The sequence below is a fragment of the Leptodactylus fuscus genome, chromosome 8 (genome assembly GCF_031893055.1).
Source record: "Leptodactylus fuscus isolate aLepFus1 chromosome 8, aLepFus1.hap2, whole genome shotgun sequence".
NCBI lineage: Eukaryota > Metazoa > Chordata > Amphibia > Anura > Leptodactylidae > Leptodactylus > Leptodactylus fuscus.
Genome location: NC_134272.1, coordinates 72,574,929 through 72,593,287, shown reverse-complemented (window position 1 = coordinate 72,593,287; position 18,359 = coordinate 72,574,929). Strand labels below are relative to the sequence as shown.

At 43.1% G+C, this 18,359-nt stretch overlaps 1 protein-coding gene across 2 annotated transcripts; it reads left to right on the top strand.

Moving 5' to 3' along the window:
• Positions 1 to 854: 854 nt before the first annotated feature.
• On the top strand, positions 855 to 17,749 carry BBS5 (Bardet-Biedl syndrome 5). Of its 2 annotated transcripts, XR_012717378.1 has the most exons (13): positions 855 to 1,008; positions 5,838 to 5,920; positions 6,034 to 6,099; positions 6,277 to 6,326; positions 6,929 to 7,056; positions 8,019 to 8,154; positions 8,893 to 8,988; positions 10,784 to 10,846; positions 12,181 to 12,315; positions 15,477 to 15,560; positions 16,444 to 16,467; positions 16,563 to 16,927; positions 17,426 to 17,746. XR_012717378.1 is itself a non-coding variant. In XM_075285500.1 (12 exons), the coding sequence occupies exons 1-12, from the start codon at positions 947 to 949 to the stop codon at positions 16,662 to 16,664; spliced, it is 1,029 nt and encodes a 342-aa protein (XP_075141601.1). In that variant the 5' UTR covers positions 855 to 946; the 3' UTR covers positions 16,665 to 17,749. The 2 variants fall into 2 exon arrangements, 1 of the variants encoding a protein (XP_075141601.1); XM_075285500.1 differs by having other exon boundaries at positions 16,563 to 17,749.
• The last annotated feature ends 610 nt before the right edge of the window (positions 17,750 to 18,359 follow it).

Here is an 18,359-nt window from a genome sequence, read left to right as displayed (position 1 = left end):
AGGGACATGGAACTGTCGGGGGCAACCAGAAGGGGGACATTATACCGTAGGGGAAAAAGGAGAGGGACTTTATACTAAAGGGGTAACTGGAGGGAGACATTAGATTACAATGTCTGAGGGGCCAATGGGGGGTGATGTTAATGTCTAGGGGGCAGGTTAGTGTGTGATGCCATTGCACAGCATTATACTATGTGAGGGCTACTAAGGGACATTTTACTATGTGTAGGGGGGGGGGCACTGAGGGGGCATTACAATTTTTGCAGATCAAGTATGTCTAAGTGGTGGTGATGTTGGGGTGCCCTTATGGAACATTTTTATTGGGACCATCAATGTGTTGAGACGGCCATGCAGGACTTCTTGCTCTGACGACTTTTGGTAGTTTTTGCGTCAGTCTCCACCTCAGGCCTCAGAGAATTAGTCACAGTGTTTGCCTGATGAAAAGATCTACAATTTTTTTGTGTACCCCCTGCTGTAGCGGACTGCCTGTCCGTTGTTCTGGTCCTCCAAAAGACCAGAAAACAGACAACTTATACTGATGCACACTTTGACTTTGTTCCAAAAACACATTAAATAAAATAACTAACAATTATTTGTCATTCTTATACTTTTTACCCATATCTATCTATCTATATATACATATATATATATATATATATATATATATATATATATATATATATATATATATATATATATGTATATATAGGCAATAGCTTTCCATCTGGAGCTACTACAAAATGCAGCCTATACATCTCACATCTCTACAGCCCAGAACCAGGCTAGGCTTATCACGCATGCGCGTTAAAAGCGGCTAGTCCGCTTGCGCGAGCGTGTCACTCAGGGCGCATGCGCTGTACAGGACCGTGTCATCCTGCGCACGGACGTCTGGTCGCCTTGGTAACAGAAGCTGCGTTCTCCCTCTACAGGCCCCAATCGTTCGCGCAGCATGTTGTCCGTGCTGGATGCGCTGTGGGAGGACCGCGACGTCCGGTTTGACATCGCCTCCCAGTGAGTACAGACTCGGTAATCATTCCGTCTTATAGTAATCATGGTAATGTAGCACTACAAGGCGCAGAGAAGAGTCACGTGCCTGTGTCATGTGATTCCTCAGTGGACCGCTAGGTGACCGGCATTGTTATATGAGGTTTCTCTCTACCCTGATAAGCAGCAGCGCCAGTCTCTGCCTTGGGCTCGGCCATATATAGATCACATACCTAGCACCAGCACTTTCTTGCGCCAAATCTGCGCCTCGTCTAGAAATCTGCCTAGTATCAATCCCCAATCGTGTACAGTGCGCCCCAGTAGTCTGAGACACTCCCCCTGCTCTTGGATTGGCCACAGCTAAAACACATAGACATTGTATAATGAACAGTTATTCAACCTTCTCAGGAGACGTTCAGTTGTCACAGAATTACAGGTGAAAAAAGTTAAATAGAAGTGTTTTAGGCGAGGTTCATGTGCATTAGAGAAAAGTCTGTCACAGCTTTACAGTCTATGGGTTCCTCAGGGCCGCGGGTAACCGCTTTATTAGCGGATAGGCCCCATGAGGAGCCGAACGATAGTGTAAACCTAAGGCCTTGTTCGCACGGGGCCGCGTATTTTGGTCCTGATTCTTATGCGGGGAAGCCACATCAGAATAGGACCAAAATGCGACTGTTGCGGCTTCCCGCTCCGGAGTAGGCCCAAATGAATAAGCCTAGTCCGGAGGGTGCTGTCGCAAGGCGGACGCCGGGGCTGACTCAGCCGTGGAATCCACCGGAAGAAAGCATTACCTTTTGTAATACATAATACATTACAGTATCATGTGTATTATTATTATTGTTTATAATAATAATATAATATATATATATATATATATATATATACCATTAATTCCCTGGTGCTTTACATTATTATATTACTCCCATGATGCTGTACATTTGGGGTTTACATACAATACACAGAATATACAGGTAGATATAATACTAACAATGACCGGCTGGCACAGTGGGGTAGAGGGCCCTGCCCGCGAGGGCTTACAATCTATGAGGGAAGGGGGTAGAGACAGAAGGAGAGGGAGAGACTGTACAGATGGCGGTGTGGTGATAGTGTTAATGGAGGTTGTAGGCCTTCCTGAATGGGTGAGTCTTCAGGGCCTTCTTGAATCCTGTGATTGTCGGGGTCAGTCTTATGTGTCGTGGTAAGGAGTTCCAGAGTACGGGGGATGCACGGGAGAAATCTTGGAGGCGGTTGTGTGAGGAGCGGATGAGAGCAGAGCGGAGTAGGAGGTCGTTGGAGGATCTGAGGTTACGTGTGGGCAGGTAGTGGGAGATTAGGTCAGAGATATATGGAGGGGACAGGGTGTGGATGGCTTTGTATGTTAGCGTTAGTAGCTTGAACTCAATTCGCTGGGCTATTGGTAACCAGTGGTGGGACTGGCAGAGGGGAGCAGCCGATGAAGATCGGGGGGTGAGGTGAATTAAGCGAGCAGCACAGTTTAAGGTGGACTAGAGGGGGGCGAGGGTGTTTGCTGAGAGTCCATGGAGAAGGGTGTTGCAGTAGTCTAAGCGGGAGATTATGAGGACCTGGACGAGCGTCTTAGTCGTTTCAGGGGTGAGGAAGGAGCGGATTCGATGGATGTTCTTGAGTTGGAGGCAGCAGGAAGTGTTGAGGGTTTGAATGTGTGACTTGAAGGATAGGTCGGGGTCCAGTGTTACTCCAAGGCATCGGGTCCATGGGATAGGGGTAATTGTGGTTCTGTTGACTTTGATAGATGGGTCAGGTGGAGGGGCCATATGGGGTGGGGCGGAGATGATGAACTCCGTTTTCTCCATATATGTGTATCTTTTGGTTCCCTCACAGTATTATGTCGCTCTTCGTGTGGCACCACAGTATTGAACAATCACACCAAAAAACAAATACCTCTCCCAGATCCCCCTGTGTTCGCTCCTGTCTCTGCTCCTGGAGACTTCAGTGACATCACTACATCGCACCGTCTGCTCACAAGACTCCGGGAGTAGAGACGGGCCAAATGGTGAAGCAGAGTGGACTCGCCCTTCTAGGAGCAGAGGATATGTCACCACATAACTGGACAGATTTACTGTTCACGAGTTTGTAGAAGTTTGGTGAGGACTTGTTCACACCAGCGCCCGGTCTCCGCTATGCAGGTTTCCATTTCCTGCACGAAACTGGGCAGGACATGGAAACCTGCAGGCATTATTCAAGCCCATTCATTTGAATGGGTTTGAAAAGTGTCTGGCTGTGAGCGCCCATGAGCTTTTTATGCTCTCCGCGGCAAAACCGTTTTGTTTTTTTTTTAACCGGACACAAAGTCGGACATAAGTCAGACATAAGCGAGTAAAGCAGGAGCTGCCACAGCTCAGCTCCTGCCTTACTGCTACGCTCCGGCTTCTGCATGTGTAGACGCGATGTGATGACGTCACATCGCGCCTACAACTATGTGAGTGACCGCAGAGAGAGCTGCGGGGGAGCGTTGGAAGGTGAGTATAAGTGTTTTTTTGTGTTAAATATTGAGGGGAACATAATGGGGGGAGAGACAGAGATGGGGGAACATGAATCTGGGGGAAGAGATGGGGGGACATGAATTTGGGAGCATAGATGGGGGGACATGAATCTGGGGGCACATGAAGGGGTTATATGAAACTGGGGGAAGAGATGGAGGGAGGACATATAATGAACGAGAATGGGCGGAGTCAACATAAAAGTGGGCAGGGCTAAATTTGCCGCTGTGCGCGCCGCACATTTTGTCCCTCTTTCTGCTCTTCATAAGTTGGGAGGTATGCGTTCACGCTACGATAAAGAGCAGCCATTGTTCTCATCCGCAACCTTACAGATGTGGGCAATGGCTGCTTTTTACAGCAGCGCGAATGTCTCCTAAGAAGATTGAACAACTATGCGGTTGGCATAGATGGCCATTAGTGTAGTATAATGGTGTTTATAGAGACCTCCTGCCCCCATTGTTAATGTTTCGTGGGTTGTCAGTCCATCTGCCTTACGGACCACAAGAGTACCGTATATAGGTGTTTACTATGAAACCTTGTCCTTGTATGTAATCTTATTAGGAGTCTAGAAAATAATCTGCTTTACATATCAGGATCCTCATAAATCCCCTGAGTAATACTGAAGACCGGTGTAGTAAATCAGTGGTAACAGGCTGTGGTTATTTCGGTAAGGTAACCTGTCACCGTAATCAGACAGTTCTGTCCATATGCAGAGGAGCAGATCGCTATAGGGTTTTGTAGGAAAAGATTCAGTATCACTTTATCCATTTAAATCTCTGCTCAGTCTATAGTTAGGAGTCCGGTGGGCGGTCCTACTCAGTGACTGACATTCTTTCCTGTATGAGTGTGCTCATAGAGATAACTGTCAATCACTGATCAGACTCCGCCCACTGGACTTTTCAGAAGAGATTTCAATGGCTAAAATATAAATTCTAAAGAAACAATATATCATCCTGCTCATCTCCTCCTATTCTATAACTTGCTGCCTGCACATCAGACTAAATGCTTAAAGGGAATCTATCAGGGCGATTTGGGACCCTAAACCACCCACAGACCCTTATGAACCAGGGGTTTAGTGTCCCAAATCGCCCTGCAGTGAAGCATTATTAGCATATCATGCTTCATCAGGTGCTGTATATGTGGACCTTCTAATCACAAGAAGTGCTATATCCATCCAATATAGATCGCCATGATGATCGTGTATCCCTCCTTAAGAAATAGGAGACATATGGAGGTACAGTAAAGGCCTATGCATGCATATAGGTAATAATAATAATAATAAATTTTATTTCTATAGCACCAACATATTCCGCAGTGCTGTACAATTTGTAGGGTTCAAATACAGACAGAAAGATGCATTACAAAGAAAGTCATTTCACACAATGGGACTGAGGACCCTGCTCGCAAGAGCTTACAATCTATGAGGTAGAGGGGGTGACACAAGAGGTAGCAGGGGCGGCATTGCTTATGCAGAGGTCAGACACTTTTGTAATAGAGGTGACTGTCATTACACAAACATAAAACTTTATGAGCCGTCAACAGTCGTGTCCTTTAACATGTGGATGGAGCTTGGACCTATAAAGTTATCCTGAGATGACGTCATATCATGTGGAGAAATGTGGGAGCGGGGACAGAGGAGGGTTAAGGGTTTACGTTAGACATTGTGATAGGCCTGTCTGAAAAGATGCGTCTTTAGTTTGCGTTTGAAGCTGTAGAAATTGGGAGTTACTCTGATTGTCCGGGGTAGAGCATTCCAGAGAAGTGGTGCAGCTCGGGAGAAGTCTTGTATACGAGCGTGGGAGGTTCTGATAATAGAGGATGTAAGTGTTAGGTCATTGAGTGAACGGAGAGCACGGGTTGGGCGGTAGACAGAGATGAGGGAGGAAATGTATGGAGGTGCGGCATTATGGAGAGCCTTGTGGATGAGGGTGATAACTTTATACAAAACAGAACCATAATGTAGGTGTGTGCATGAGGCCTAAAGATTAAAAGCAAATTAGCCCAACAAGACATGACACTGGGTTGTGTTTTCTAGGTACGGTTTTTGCTTTGTATAGTATTTAACATCTCAAGTAGGTTGTAGTTGAGATAGGGGGCAGTATATACCCTTTGATTCTGTATATTACTGAAGTATCATGAAGCAGATCAGCCTAGTTCTGCAGCACCGTATAAATATACCAACCATGGTAAATCAACATTCAGATCTGTAGAAAAATTTGATACCAGACACCAATAATGCTGAATTTCATATATAACACAATACTATGACACAATATGCCGGCCATTTGTCATTCTTGCTTATGCTTATGCAGTAGTCAATGTGCTCTTGTATTACAGACAAATGAAAATGAGACCTGGAGAAGTGCTGATAGACTGCCTGGACTCTATCGAAGATACCAAGGGGAACAACGGGGACAGAGGTAACTTTCATTCGTCAGAAATTTAGGAAATATTTTGCCAGTTTTACTGGTCTGTTGGCAAATACTATGGCCATGTCGCATGCTCATTTGTGTCATTTTTTTTTTTTTGTCAGGGAGACTTTTAGTAACCAACCTGCGAATCATTTGGCACTCGATAGCATTGCCCAGAGTTAATCTTGGTACGTAACACTTCTTAGTCAATGTATTTAGATAGTATATACAAAAACTGCGTCTTTTTGACTAAGTCGTAATCCGGAACATCATGTATCAGCTACCAGCACTGCGCCATTGTAAAGAAATAATACTTGTATCATTGTATCTGCCTACATGGATTTTTTCTTTCCTCTGTTTTCCAGCGGTCGGCTACAATTGTATAATAAACATTACTACGAGGACAGCCAATTCAGTAAGTGTGGACAAGTCTACATCATTTACTATCTGAAAAAAACAGACCTATTATTAAGGCTTCATGCACATGTGCAGTGCATGAATGGATGGCACACAGCATAATTTCCATGTGTCCTCCGTGATTTTCACTGACCTTAAGTGTACAGACCAAGCTGAAAACACAAAAAGGAATAGGACCTGCTCCATATTTTTAAAACTTTCTTACTGTATGGAGAGGCCACTTTGGGACATTATACTGTGTAGGGGGCCAATATTTATTTACTTATGTTGGGTATCTATATAGCGCCAGGATATTCAGAAGCACATTACAGAGACATTGTCAATCACGGTCCCAAGTAGGTCTCGCAATCTGAATTCCCTATTAGTATGTCTTTGGAGTGTAGTAGGAAACTGGAGTGTGCAGAGAAAATGCATGCAAACACGGGGAGAACATACAAACCCTATGCAGATGTTGCTCTTGGTCGGATTTGAATCCAGGGCTTCAGCACTGCAAGGCAATAGTGCTAACAAGAGTGGTAGAAAAAAATGTTGCATTCTTTATTAGCCTATCTGTGCGTAGAATTTATGATATTTCTTAAGAATTTTTCTGTTTATCCTTAGAAATTGCGGGGCCAAACTGAAGCTCTCTATATACTGACTAAATGCAACAACACTCGCTTTGAGTTTATATTTACCAATGTGGTACCGGGCAGTCCAAGGCTGTTCACTTCAGTTATTGCTGTACACAGGTAATGTTACTGTCATTATATAGTCTCACAGTTGTAACATTTTAGGGAGCCTTCACACGGAGTTACGCTGCGCTCATTCTGAACGTAAAAATACGTTCAGAATGAGCGCGTAAAAAGCAGCTCCCATTGACTTGAATGGGTGCCGGCATACGTGCGCTCCCCATTGAAATCAATGGGAGGCTTTTTTCCCTATTGCTTTTAATGTGATACGCGCGTAATACATTGAAAGCAATAGGGAAAAAAGCCTCCCATTGATTTCAATGGGGAGCGCACGTATGCCGGCTCTCATTCAAGTCAATGGGAGCTACTTTTTACGTGCTCATTCTGAACATGTTTTTGCGTTCAGAATGAGCGCAGCGTAACTCTGTGTGAAGGATCCCTTAAATAGCACAAGAAATGAAATGAACAAAACTTTGCCTATCTAAATAAATCCCTGTGTTCCTGTAAGGGTATATAGTTACATGCTGCAGTTTTGTTGCAGAAATTGATGGAAAATCAGCTCCATACATGTGAATAGGATTGTTTTGGCAGTAGCCATGTGGATTTTTGGATTGAGATATATGGGAAAGTTACAAAAAATTTTGCAACAAATAAACTGTGGCCATATCCTTATGGAGATTGGATTCTGATCATTTATTACAGAATACTCATGTAGTGTTCTGCCACTGTATATACTTATATAGACCAGTCTATCAGTGTCTTTATTCTAACAGTACTGAGTTTTAAAACCCCATCCCATATGTCGTGTACCGCACATTGCTGTAGATTGTCAGTAGAGAATCCCTACTGAATATCTACATCATCTCCTCACAGTGTGAATTGACCCTTTAACTGCATTGCTTCATTTTGGGGTCGTTCATGTGGCTCAAATCTTATTTATGTCAGTTTAACCTGAAAATCTGGTATCTTTATTACATTCTTTCCATGGATCCATTATTCATACTTACTTTGGTATTTCATAGAGCTTATGAAACATCTAAGATGTATCGAGATCTCAAACTAAGAGGGGCGCTGATCCAAAATAAGCAACTTAGACTCCTTCCTCGGGAACAAGTTTATGACAAAATCAATGGCGTGTGGAACCTGTCCAGCGACCAGGTAATGCAAATACTTTAGCAAGGCAGTTTTGATGGACACAGCTTTCACAGCTCTGGCAATTGGACATGGAGTCAGGATCTCTGTTATTGGAGGTCCAACACCACCAGCACTAGAGATGAGTGTGATACATTCTGTGTCGGACTCAGCAGATATGACTTTAAATCGATTTTCCGGGATTTATTACCTTAGAATAGGTCAGCCATATGTGATTGGTGGTGCTCTAAAACCAGAGACCCTCGCCAATCTACTGTTTGACTTATCACTAGTGCTGCGACCTCTTCCCTGTGCTAGTGATGTCGTGTCCATCAGCTACGTGGTATAGTCAGTGAAGTTCAATTGAAGTGAATTGGGCTGAGCTGTGATGCCAAGTATAGACACTATACAGATTACAGCACTGTGTTTGGTTTTCAGTGAAGAGGCCACAGCACTCACCTGAATTCTGCTGATCAGCGAGGGTCAAAGGTGTCAGCCCTCCGTCGATCACCTATTCTAAGGAAATCCTTAGTGGTCATCAATATATAAGTACAGGAAAATTCCTTTAAGGGACAACAATCACTAAGTATGATACAGATACAGTATGTGTGTGTGTGTGTGTATATATATATATATATATATATATATATATATATATATATATATATATATATAAAATCACCATTGTTATCAGATCTGATCATTAGTGGTTCATATTTAGGCTCCTTGTTTTTCTGTATATTAACCTCTATTTTCCTTTCACAGGGCAACTTAGGCACGTTCTTTATAACTAATGTCAGAATAGTTTGGCATGCCAACATGAACGACAGCTTTAATGTCAGCATACCTTACCTTCAAATTGTAAGTTTTTCATTTTTCATGACTTTAATATTGGTAAATCACATCTCAGTTTCAACTAGAACTACACAAAGACTTTGGTCACCAGAAAAAGTGTGAAATTTTCCCGCAGCAAGTCACAAACCTCTTATATTGCAGTTGATGGCAAAGGTTTTGATTTGGATTGATCTTGGCAACAGTTGTGTCTTGGTGCAGCCATATTGACAATCATTAGATGCAGAGTTGCAAAGTGATATTGCCATCTTCATGTCATGGAACCAAAGCCGCCATGTATCCCTAGTCTTCATCTTTCTTTCAATGATTTCTTAGACTTGATCACAATTGAAGAAGGGTTATCTGAGCAATTAAAGGGAACCTCTTACCAGGTTTAGGGCCACTATTCTGCTGGGGTTTAGGACACCACTCCTAGTTATTTCTGTACCATCACACTGCTCAGGAGTTTAACTTTTATATCTGTTTTGTTGATGCCAAAGGCATTACACCTCATTTCATTGTCAGTGAAGTGAGATCTACCTACTGTCCCTGGCTTCAATAGTGCAGCACACAAGCGGCGGAGAGGAGTCTGTGACTCCAGAATGGAGTTACAGAGGGAGAGGAGATTACCAGGTTTGGATCCCTATAAAGACAGGCTGCTAGTTAAGGGGCTTCAAACATGATGACAGGTTCCCTTTAAATATGATCACTCCAGTCATATTAACAATAACTTGGTATTTCTATATACAGTAAATAATACCATTATATATAAAACATATTACACTCAATATTACAATTACACACAAAATTAGTAAATTCAATACAATCAATGAAACATTGCATAAATCTTTTAATCGACGCTGTCACTCTAAGCGTTTTGTGTTTTGTTTATCCAAATCTGTTCAGCCATTTGACAGATATAAGCTCTTCTAGTATTGGTGCAAATTAGGATGTAATAGACAAGCGGGCGGTAACACTGTGGTCCTCTGTGTGCTATATGTTATGCAATGTTACCGCCCATTTGGCTAGTAGACCCTAATTCAAATCAACACTAAAAGGGCTTTTATCTGTGGAATAGCGGAATAGATTTGGATAAATAAAACCTCAATTTGCTTAGGATGACAGCGCCGATCTGATGATGTGTGTTATCTGGTTTTTCAGACGTGGTGACAAATCCTCTTTAATTAGAATTATGGTTAGCATAAGAATGGAAATATTTCCTCAAAAATGAAATGTTATAAGGAATAGCTTGTTGTGAGCGAGTTTCTCATCTTAGCTCATTAATCACATCCTCTTCCTATACCGTTCTCTGCTGTGAGGTGTCACTTAATGGAGAAATTCCCTATGGATTTGACTCCATTATCCATATTTTGACTCTTTCCTGCCATTAGATCTCTAGATAAACGGAGTCAGTTTTGTTTGGATGCAGGTGCAGGATAGTAATGCTGGGTTTGTTAGCTTTACTCTTTGTGTGTCTTTGTGGAGCAGCTGCCAGGACCTATTTGAAGACCATTTCACATTAAACTAAAAAAAACAACCCACACCTGTCCTCTGTGTACTGTTCAACCCAAAAAGGATTAGGTTTAGAATAACAAAAACAGCAGAAAACATACATCCTTGGTGTTTCATCTCTTGTCACATTAATACGCTCCAAAATCTGCACTAGATCCCACCCAGAATCTGCCTTCAACGACGCTAAAAGTGGGAGCCGGGTCCTGAAAATGAATGTTACATACTGCCTCATTGTATTACATGTCATATCCCACTGGGTATACTGTGCATCTATTGACTTAGTGATTTACGTTACTTTTACCTTTCCTTCTAGCGCTCCATAAAGATACGAGACTCCAAGTTCGGCTTAGCTCTTGTTATCGAAAGCTCCCAGCAGGTAAAAGTTCTCTGCAGCTCAAGCCCATTCAGGTGAACGAGACTGGCTGAAAAACACTATGAAATTTTCAGTAGCAAATAGAGCCACTGAGAAACACAATTTATGGATAATTTTTTTTGTTCCCGTAGAGAAGGTGGCTTATTCAGAAAAGTAAGTGTTGGTCAGCGGAAGGTGATTGAGTCGCAGCAGCTGGTGGTCCCTACTAGTTATGTTGTAGGGAGGACAGCCGGCCTCGCATTGAGAGCTGCTCATGTGTGGATGGGATGGTCATTGTGCTCTGTAAATAACAGTTCTACAATAGTGGATTTCCGTAAGACAGCTATTTTGCTGAACTTAAGGGTGGGGGAGGGCATTGTGAAATCGCTTATGCGACCTCAAAGACCAGCTGTAAAGAATACTGGCTGTTAAGATCCCATACACATGACCGCGGTTTGTAGCCGGATAAGGCCTGGTTCACGTCTGCGTCAGTAATCCGTTCAGGGAGTCTTCACGGGGACCCCCCCTGAACGGACTACCCAATGCATTGGCAAGAGGTGTGCAGTGAAAGCACACGGACCCCATAGACTATAATGGGGTCCTTGTGCTTTCCGTGCGGTTTGTACACGTGTCATGCGGACAGGAAAGTACTTCACGATCTATTTTCCATATGATTCGTGCGGAGACTGTGCTGAAAGCACAAGGACCCCATTATAGTCTATGGGGTCCATTTGCTTTCACTGCACACCGCTTGCCAATGTGTTTGGTAGTCCATTGGGGGGGGGGGGGGGTGACCATGCAGACTCCCCAAACAGATTACCAAAGCAGATGTGAACCAGGCCTTAGTCACAGACTCATATACACACATCTATAATTTGTTTGTGTCCGGGCTGCAGAGGTGCTGTACTGTACCTGTCTATTTTTGCAACTTCGTCCATTCACATATAGTGTAACGGCCGTTTTTTTTTGTTTTGTTTGTTTGTTTTTGGTGAACATTTTTCTAATATACTTACCGTATATACTCAAGTATAAGCCGAGTTTTTCAGCACAGTTTTTGTGGTGAAAAAGTGCTCCTCGGCTTATACTAGAGTCATTACGGTAATTTTCTGCTAGCAGGCCAGGAACGCAGATTCGTAACATCCTAAAGCTTTTAGTTATATTGTCGCAGGCTTTGATGTTGATTGATGATTTTGATATTTTTTGGGGTTACTATCCATTGTAATATTACATTATTGGGTAGTTTTTATAACCCTTTGTAGGTTTTACTTTTATTTACTTTAGTTTCCTAGATACTTATGTTTGAAATCTCCTGTTCTGCACATTTTTTTCACCATTCTTGTCTCTTTCTTGTGATTTAGAGTGGCGGGTACGTTCTCGGCTTTAAAATCGACCCAGTAGAGAAGCTCCAGGATTCTGTAAAGGAGATAAATTCACTGCACCGAGTTTACTCTGCAAGCCCCATATTTGGAGTAGAGTATGAGATGGAAGAAAAGGTCATTTGCCATTTTGTTATGAATTTTTAATGGTTAATAGAAATCTCCAGCCGGCATCGTAGAGGTTTGTTTGTTTTTGTCACACAGCGCTGTAGCCCTTTTAATTTGCATTTTCTATATAGACTTGTACGTTCAGAAAATTACAGAGCTGAAACTAGATCACATTGTATTGCAAGAAGCTGGAGAGTATGAGGACAAGTCCAGCTCCCCAGCAGCAGAATAGCTTCCTAGAGAGGAGGGGTCAGCAGCACCTTAGGGTATGTTGATGAGCTTTCCCTTTTCAGAAAATACCTATGGGAAACGGGTCCTGGTCTGTAGATTGTTAGGCTGAAATATTCACTTTGGCTGATCACTGGGCAGCTATGAATATTTCAGCTTATCACTGTGCAGCTATAACCAATCTCCGTCCAGTTTGGTGTCAACTTTTCCTGGTCTCCTGTTACTCTAGTATTGTGTGACAGCAAAACGTGACCGCTGTGATGTATGGTCAGTAGAGATGAGCGAGTAGTACTCGATCGAGTAGGTATTCGATCGAATACTACGGTATTCAAAATACTCGTACTCAATCGAGTACCACTCGCTGTTCGAATGTAAAACTTCGATGCAGAACCAGCATTGATTGGCCGAATGCTATACAGTCGGCCAATTAACACTGGTTCTTCTCCTACCTGCAGAAGTCTTCTCTGTGCAGCGTCCCCGCGGCGTCTTCCAGCTTTTCATTCACTCTGCCAGGCATCGGGCCTGGGCAGAGCCGACTGCGCATGTCCGCTTGTAGTGCGGGCATGCACAGTCTGCTCTGCCCAGGCCCGATGCCTGGCAGAGTGAATTCAGAGCCGGAAGATGCCGCGGGGACGCTGCAGGGAGAAGACTTCTCGGAGGATCCAGCCCGACCCTCACTCGTGGACTTGGTAAGTATAATTTGATCGAACGTTGCCTACCCCTGAAACGAGCATTTTCCCCCCCATAGACTATAATAGGGTTCGTTATTCGATTCGAGTAGTCGAATATTGAGGGGCTACTCGAAACGAATATCGAACCCCGAACATTTTACTGTTCGCTCATCTCTAATTGTCAGCACTATGGCCACTAGGGTTGAGCCGATCTTGAGATTTCAGGATCGTTTTTAAAATCCGATTTCCGATCATTTTCCATTCAATCCCGATTCCAATCCCAATGCAAGTCAATGGGATTTTTTTAATAATCGAAGATCGGATTTTAAAAACGATCCTATTCACTACACAACATGGAGTCTAAAAATTGAACGCTTTAATTGTGAGACTCCATGCTGTGTAGTGATTAAAATAGAATCCTCTGGCTACTTCGTTCTCCCCTGGTGTCCACTTACCTGCACAGAAGCGCTGCCGCTGGTCCAGACCCCGCTGTTCTCATTCCTCTTCTTGCTTCGCTGCCCCCCTTGTGGCTTAGGAGAGTGTGGGCAGGTACAGGGCGGGGAGACGTGAGTGCTTGCATAGTATTGTAAGAGGCCATTTTCTCGGGGCCTGTGGGCATCCGCTGTCTGCTCTGCCTGAGGCCTAGAAGTAAGAAGACACCGCCGGAAGAAGAGAATGAAGAGGCCGTTCCTGAAGAAGATGGAGGCAGCGCTGGAGAGAGTTCTCTCGCAGCATTGGGGAAGCCCCCAGTGCTATCTGAGCACTGGGGCCCGCCCCCAGTGCTGCGAGAGAGCTAATTTGCATACCGAGAGAACCCGGGATTGTAGACGAACAGCGGCACGGAGAAGACAACGAAAGGTAGGAGACAAATAGCCTTTCTTAAGGCTATTCCAACCTGGTACTTAGAAAAAATGTCGTCTGAATGATTGGATCCCTTTAAAGTCCGACAACCTCTTTAATGCTTCAGCTTGCGTGATGGGTTTGCAGCTTGATGTCCCTGTGTCAGACTGAGGGATCTAATTTTTATTTAATATAGATGACACAGCATTTCCATTTTACATGTTGTAAAGGTTTAGTCATTGCTTGGAAATATCAGACTTCATTTGTCATGGACATAGCAAGTTACTGGAGGGCTTATGTGTATTCTATAAAACGGCTGGCACAAGGCTGGCACAAGGGCACATACCTGCACTGTGATTCATGTGAAAGGTCTTTTCAAGAATATTCATGTAGAGTTGCCTGGAGAAGATTAGCTGTGCCATAAATAAAATGACAAGGTGCAGGGCTTCCATTTATTCATGGCGACGTGCCTGTGACTCTTACATGACCCAGGACATTTCACTTACTCAGTTCATTACGATGCTGACACCTCTACACCGCACTAAGCATTTGTCACCATTCATAGAAAGTTAAAGGGGTTGTCTGGTTTACAAAGCTTTTTTTTTTATTGCTAATTTATTTTAGTGATTGAAATTAGGCCCTCACCAGAAAGTGAGTACAAGGAGATTGTAAGACCCGCTACCTCCGTGATGTACAGGGGCAGTCCAGTAAGTTTAATGGGAACTGCGTAATGCTTTATTTTACTGGTGGTGGCGCTGCCAAGTTTCCTTACAGATTACAGCAGATCACTGGGAGATTATTATAGGGGGGATTTGAAGACTGATACATTGTCCAACGTGCACAATCCCTTTAATTAAGGGGGTTACTAATAATTGTTAAACTATTATTATATCAATTAGGGCTCTAAAACAGATTATATCAGAAGTGACTGGTGTATGGAGATGACTACTAATAGATGATCAAAGCAAGACTGACAGTATCTTGTAAGAAGTAGCAATGGATGTAAATGCCTTCTTGCCCTTGCGTAAAAACATCCTTAGAAATCTGAAAATATACAAGCGGTTCTTTCTTAAAGCAACACGACTAGAAATAATTGCAAAAACTAAGTAAGAAATATAGAGATTGTCAGTCTGCTGGATTTTCTGCATGATCCTGAGGCAAACAGTCTTGTAGAAATCCTTCAGGGTAGAGACCAACTGGGGGCGGGGCTTAGCGAAGGAGGCAGGACTTAAATATGATTGTGTGCCGCTGTGTACAGCCAGTTGTCTTACAGTCTTGTAGGACAGTGAGACGGGGGGGCGGCACAGAAAGATTTGATTTTAAGTTTAATATGAGATTAAGTAGAATGAAAGGAGGAGAGAAAGGCTGGGGAATGTGTAATGTTCTTTTAAGCCTTAGAAAGTAAAACCAGTGTCTTTTCTCTAATTTTAGCCCCAGGCCCTGGAGGAGCTCACAGTTGAACAGGTTCAGGATGACGTGGAGATAGAAGCTGATGAGCACACGGATGCGTTTGTGGTAAGAGCCTTGGCAGAGATTCTGTCCTGAAAATGCTCAACAACATAGAATACATTTGAATGCGGATTTGTTCACACATTGTGGATGTGCTTTCTCATGTCCTTCCTCTCAGGCCTTGTTCATACATACATCATTGCTTCCATTCATTATAGAAGCCACAGTTCTGGATTTTAGAATCCCAGTGTCACCTTAATGACCACACTGACTTGAAATGGGACTAGTCCGGGGTCCATTGTGGTTTACACCTCTGCATGCTGTGCTATTTTTCTATGAGGACTTTGGAAATGGGAACATACCTTTAAAAAAGATCTCTCAGGGCTTGTTCACATCTGCGCCCGGTCTCCGTTCTGCAGGTTTCCGTTTCCTGCACAAAACAGAGCAGGAGACGGAAAGCTGCATGACTTTCATACCCATTCATTTGAATGGGTTTGAAAGCAGTCCGGCCGTGAGCGCCTTGAGTGTTTTATGCTCTCCGCCACAAAACAGTTTTTTTTTTAACCAGACGCAAAGTCGGACACGCAGGATAGGGCCTATTAAGAAAAGAAAAAAATTGCAGCGGTAGTGGCTGTGGCAGGGCTCCTACTGTCCTGGGCCCTCTGGCAACTGCTACCATTGCTACCCTGGTAGTTACGACACTGAATAAAACTTATATAGGAATTTTACCTTGGGTCATGGTCCCATAGTCAGGATTGTGAACATACATGGCTGTGTGTATGGGGCCATAGAAATTATTGGGTCAGTGTGCTTGCCATGAAAAACTCAGCTAGCCCTGACAGTGCACATATTCATATACATGAGGCTGTACTAGATTGTTGTCACTGCACATGAGGTATGCTATGTATATACTGATCTATGCTTATAACTCTTTATTTTCCATTTTCAGGCTTATTTTGCTGATGGAAACAAGGTACAGTCAGTTCCTGGCATGTCAGTATTTGTAGTGCATGGTCATAGGAAAACCTTGATTTGTTTATTTCATTTCTTTTTTATCTTTCCTACAAGCAACAAGATCGTGAGCCGGTCTTTTCTGAAGAACTTGGCCTCGCCATTGAGAAGCTAAAGGATGGATTTACTCTTCAGGGATTATGGGATGTTATGAGCTAAATTTTCAGAGACGATAAAATGACGACTTTATCTATTTGTAATTTTTTTTTTTTTTACTAGTTTTTAACCCCCTTTTCTATTATGTCTCTGAATAAGCAGCCTGATAATGAAAGTCAAAAGGCAGTATGCAGATGTACTTAGATATATCTAAATGTATGCAGATGTACTTAGATATATCTGATCCAGCACAGGAATATTATAAACTATTATAACTTAACTCTTCAGTTCCAGGTCACTTATTCAGGGGCATGAGAGGAGAGAGGGTTACACTGTCTACCAATAAGTATTTGGACACCCATGCACATGAAGATATCTGTGGTGGTGATGTACATCACGCCTTCTGACGTTAAATAGCAAACAGCATAGGCATTAATCGCATGCAAGAGTTGTCTGATTTCGAGAAAGGGGTATTTGTGGGGTACCACAGAAATGGTCGATCCTTAAGGGACATAGCAAGCGAACTGAATTACCCAAAATCGACAGTGGCCTATGTGATTACCAAGTGGAAGATGAAGGGTGATTGTCAGATTGTGCACCGAGTCTGCAGAAACTGGGAGATAGAGAGCGACAAGTGTTGGCCAGAGAAACTGCACCCAACTGATGGCTCACATACACCAGGAGTATCACCAGGCATCCGGGAGTATTGTGTCGCTCAATATCATCCATAAGGAGGCATCTGCTGGGGAATACCAACTATTGAATAGGAATAAATGTTGTGCTTCTATTCTACCACAGGTGTTCAAATACGTATTGGTAGACAGTGGAGATTGTGCTAGACATCCAAGGACCCATCTGAGGTTGAAAAAAACATGTGACTGGTTCCCTTTAAGGTACAATTAAGCTTTAGAAAAACTTTTAGGCCGGGGCCCCACATGGCGTAAACCAGTCTGCTGAATTTGGCCCACTGTCCACCTTTTTTGCAGACGACAGAGGACATGAAAGATCCACTTTAAGTACAGTACAGCACCGTAAGTACAATAGTTCTACAAGAAACTGTCATTATTGAGAATTTCACACACTAGTCTACCCGAGATACTTTCATGTTAGGTAACTTTTTGTATGAGAGTGTACACATAAGAAAATTTCTATTTATTAAATGTTTTATAGAATCCAGTTTAATTTTAAATAAAGAAAATTCTTCATTTAATTGTTTGGCATATTAGGAGTGGTTTCACTTATTAATATACACTCACCGGCCACTTTATTAGGTACACCATGCTAGTAACGGGTTGGACCCCCTTTTGCCTTCAGAACTGCCTCAATTCTTCGTGGCATAGATTCAACAAGGTGCTGGAAGCATTCCTCAGAGATTTTGGTCCATATTGACATGATGGCATCACACAGTTGCCGCAGATTTGTCGGCTGCACATCCATGATGCGAATCTCCCGTTCCACCACATCCCAAAGATGCTCTATTGGATTGAGATCTGGTGACTGTGGAGGCCATTGGAGTACAGTGAACTCATTGTCATGTTCAAGAAACCAGTCTGAGATGATTCCAGCTTTATGACATGGCATTGCATTATCCTGCTGAAAGTAGCCATCAGATGTTGGGTACATTGTGGTCATAAAGGGATGGACATGGTCAGCAACAATACTCAGGTAGGTTTTGGCGTTGCAACGATGCTCAATTGGTACCAAGGGGCCCAAAGAGTGCCAAGAAAATATTCCCCACACCATGACACCACCACCACC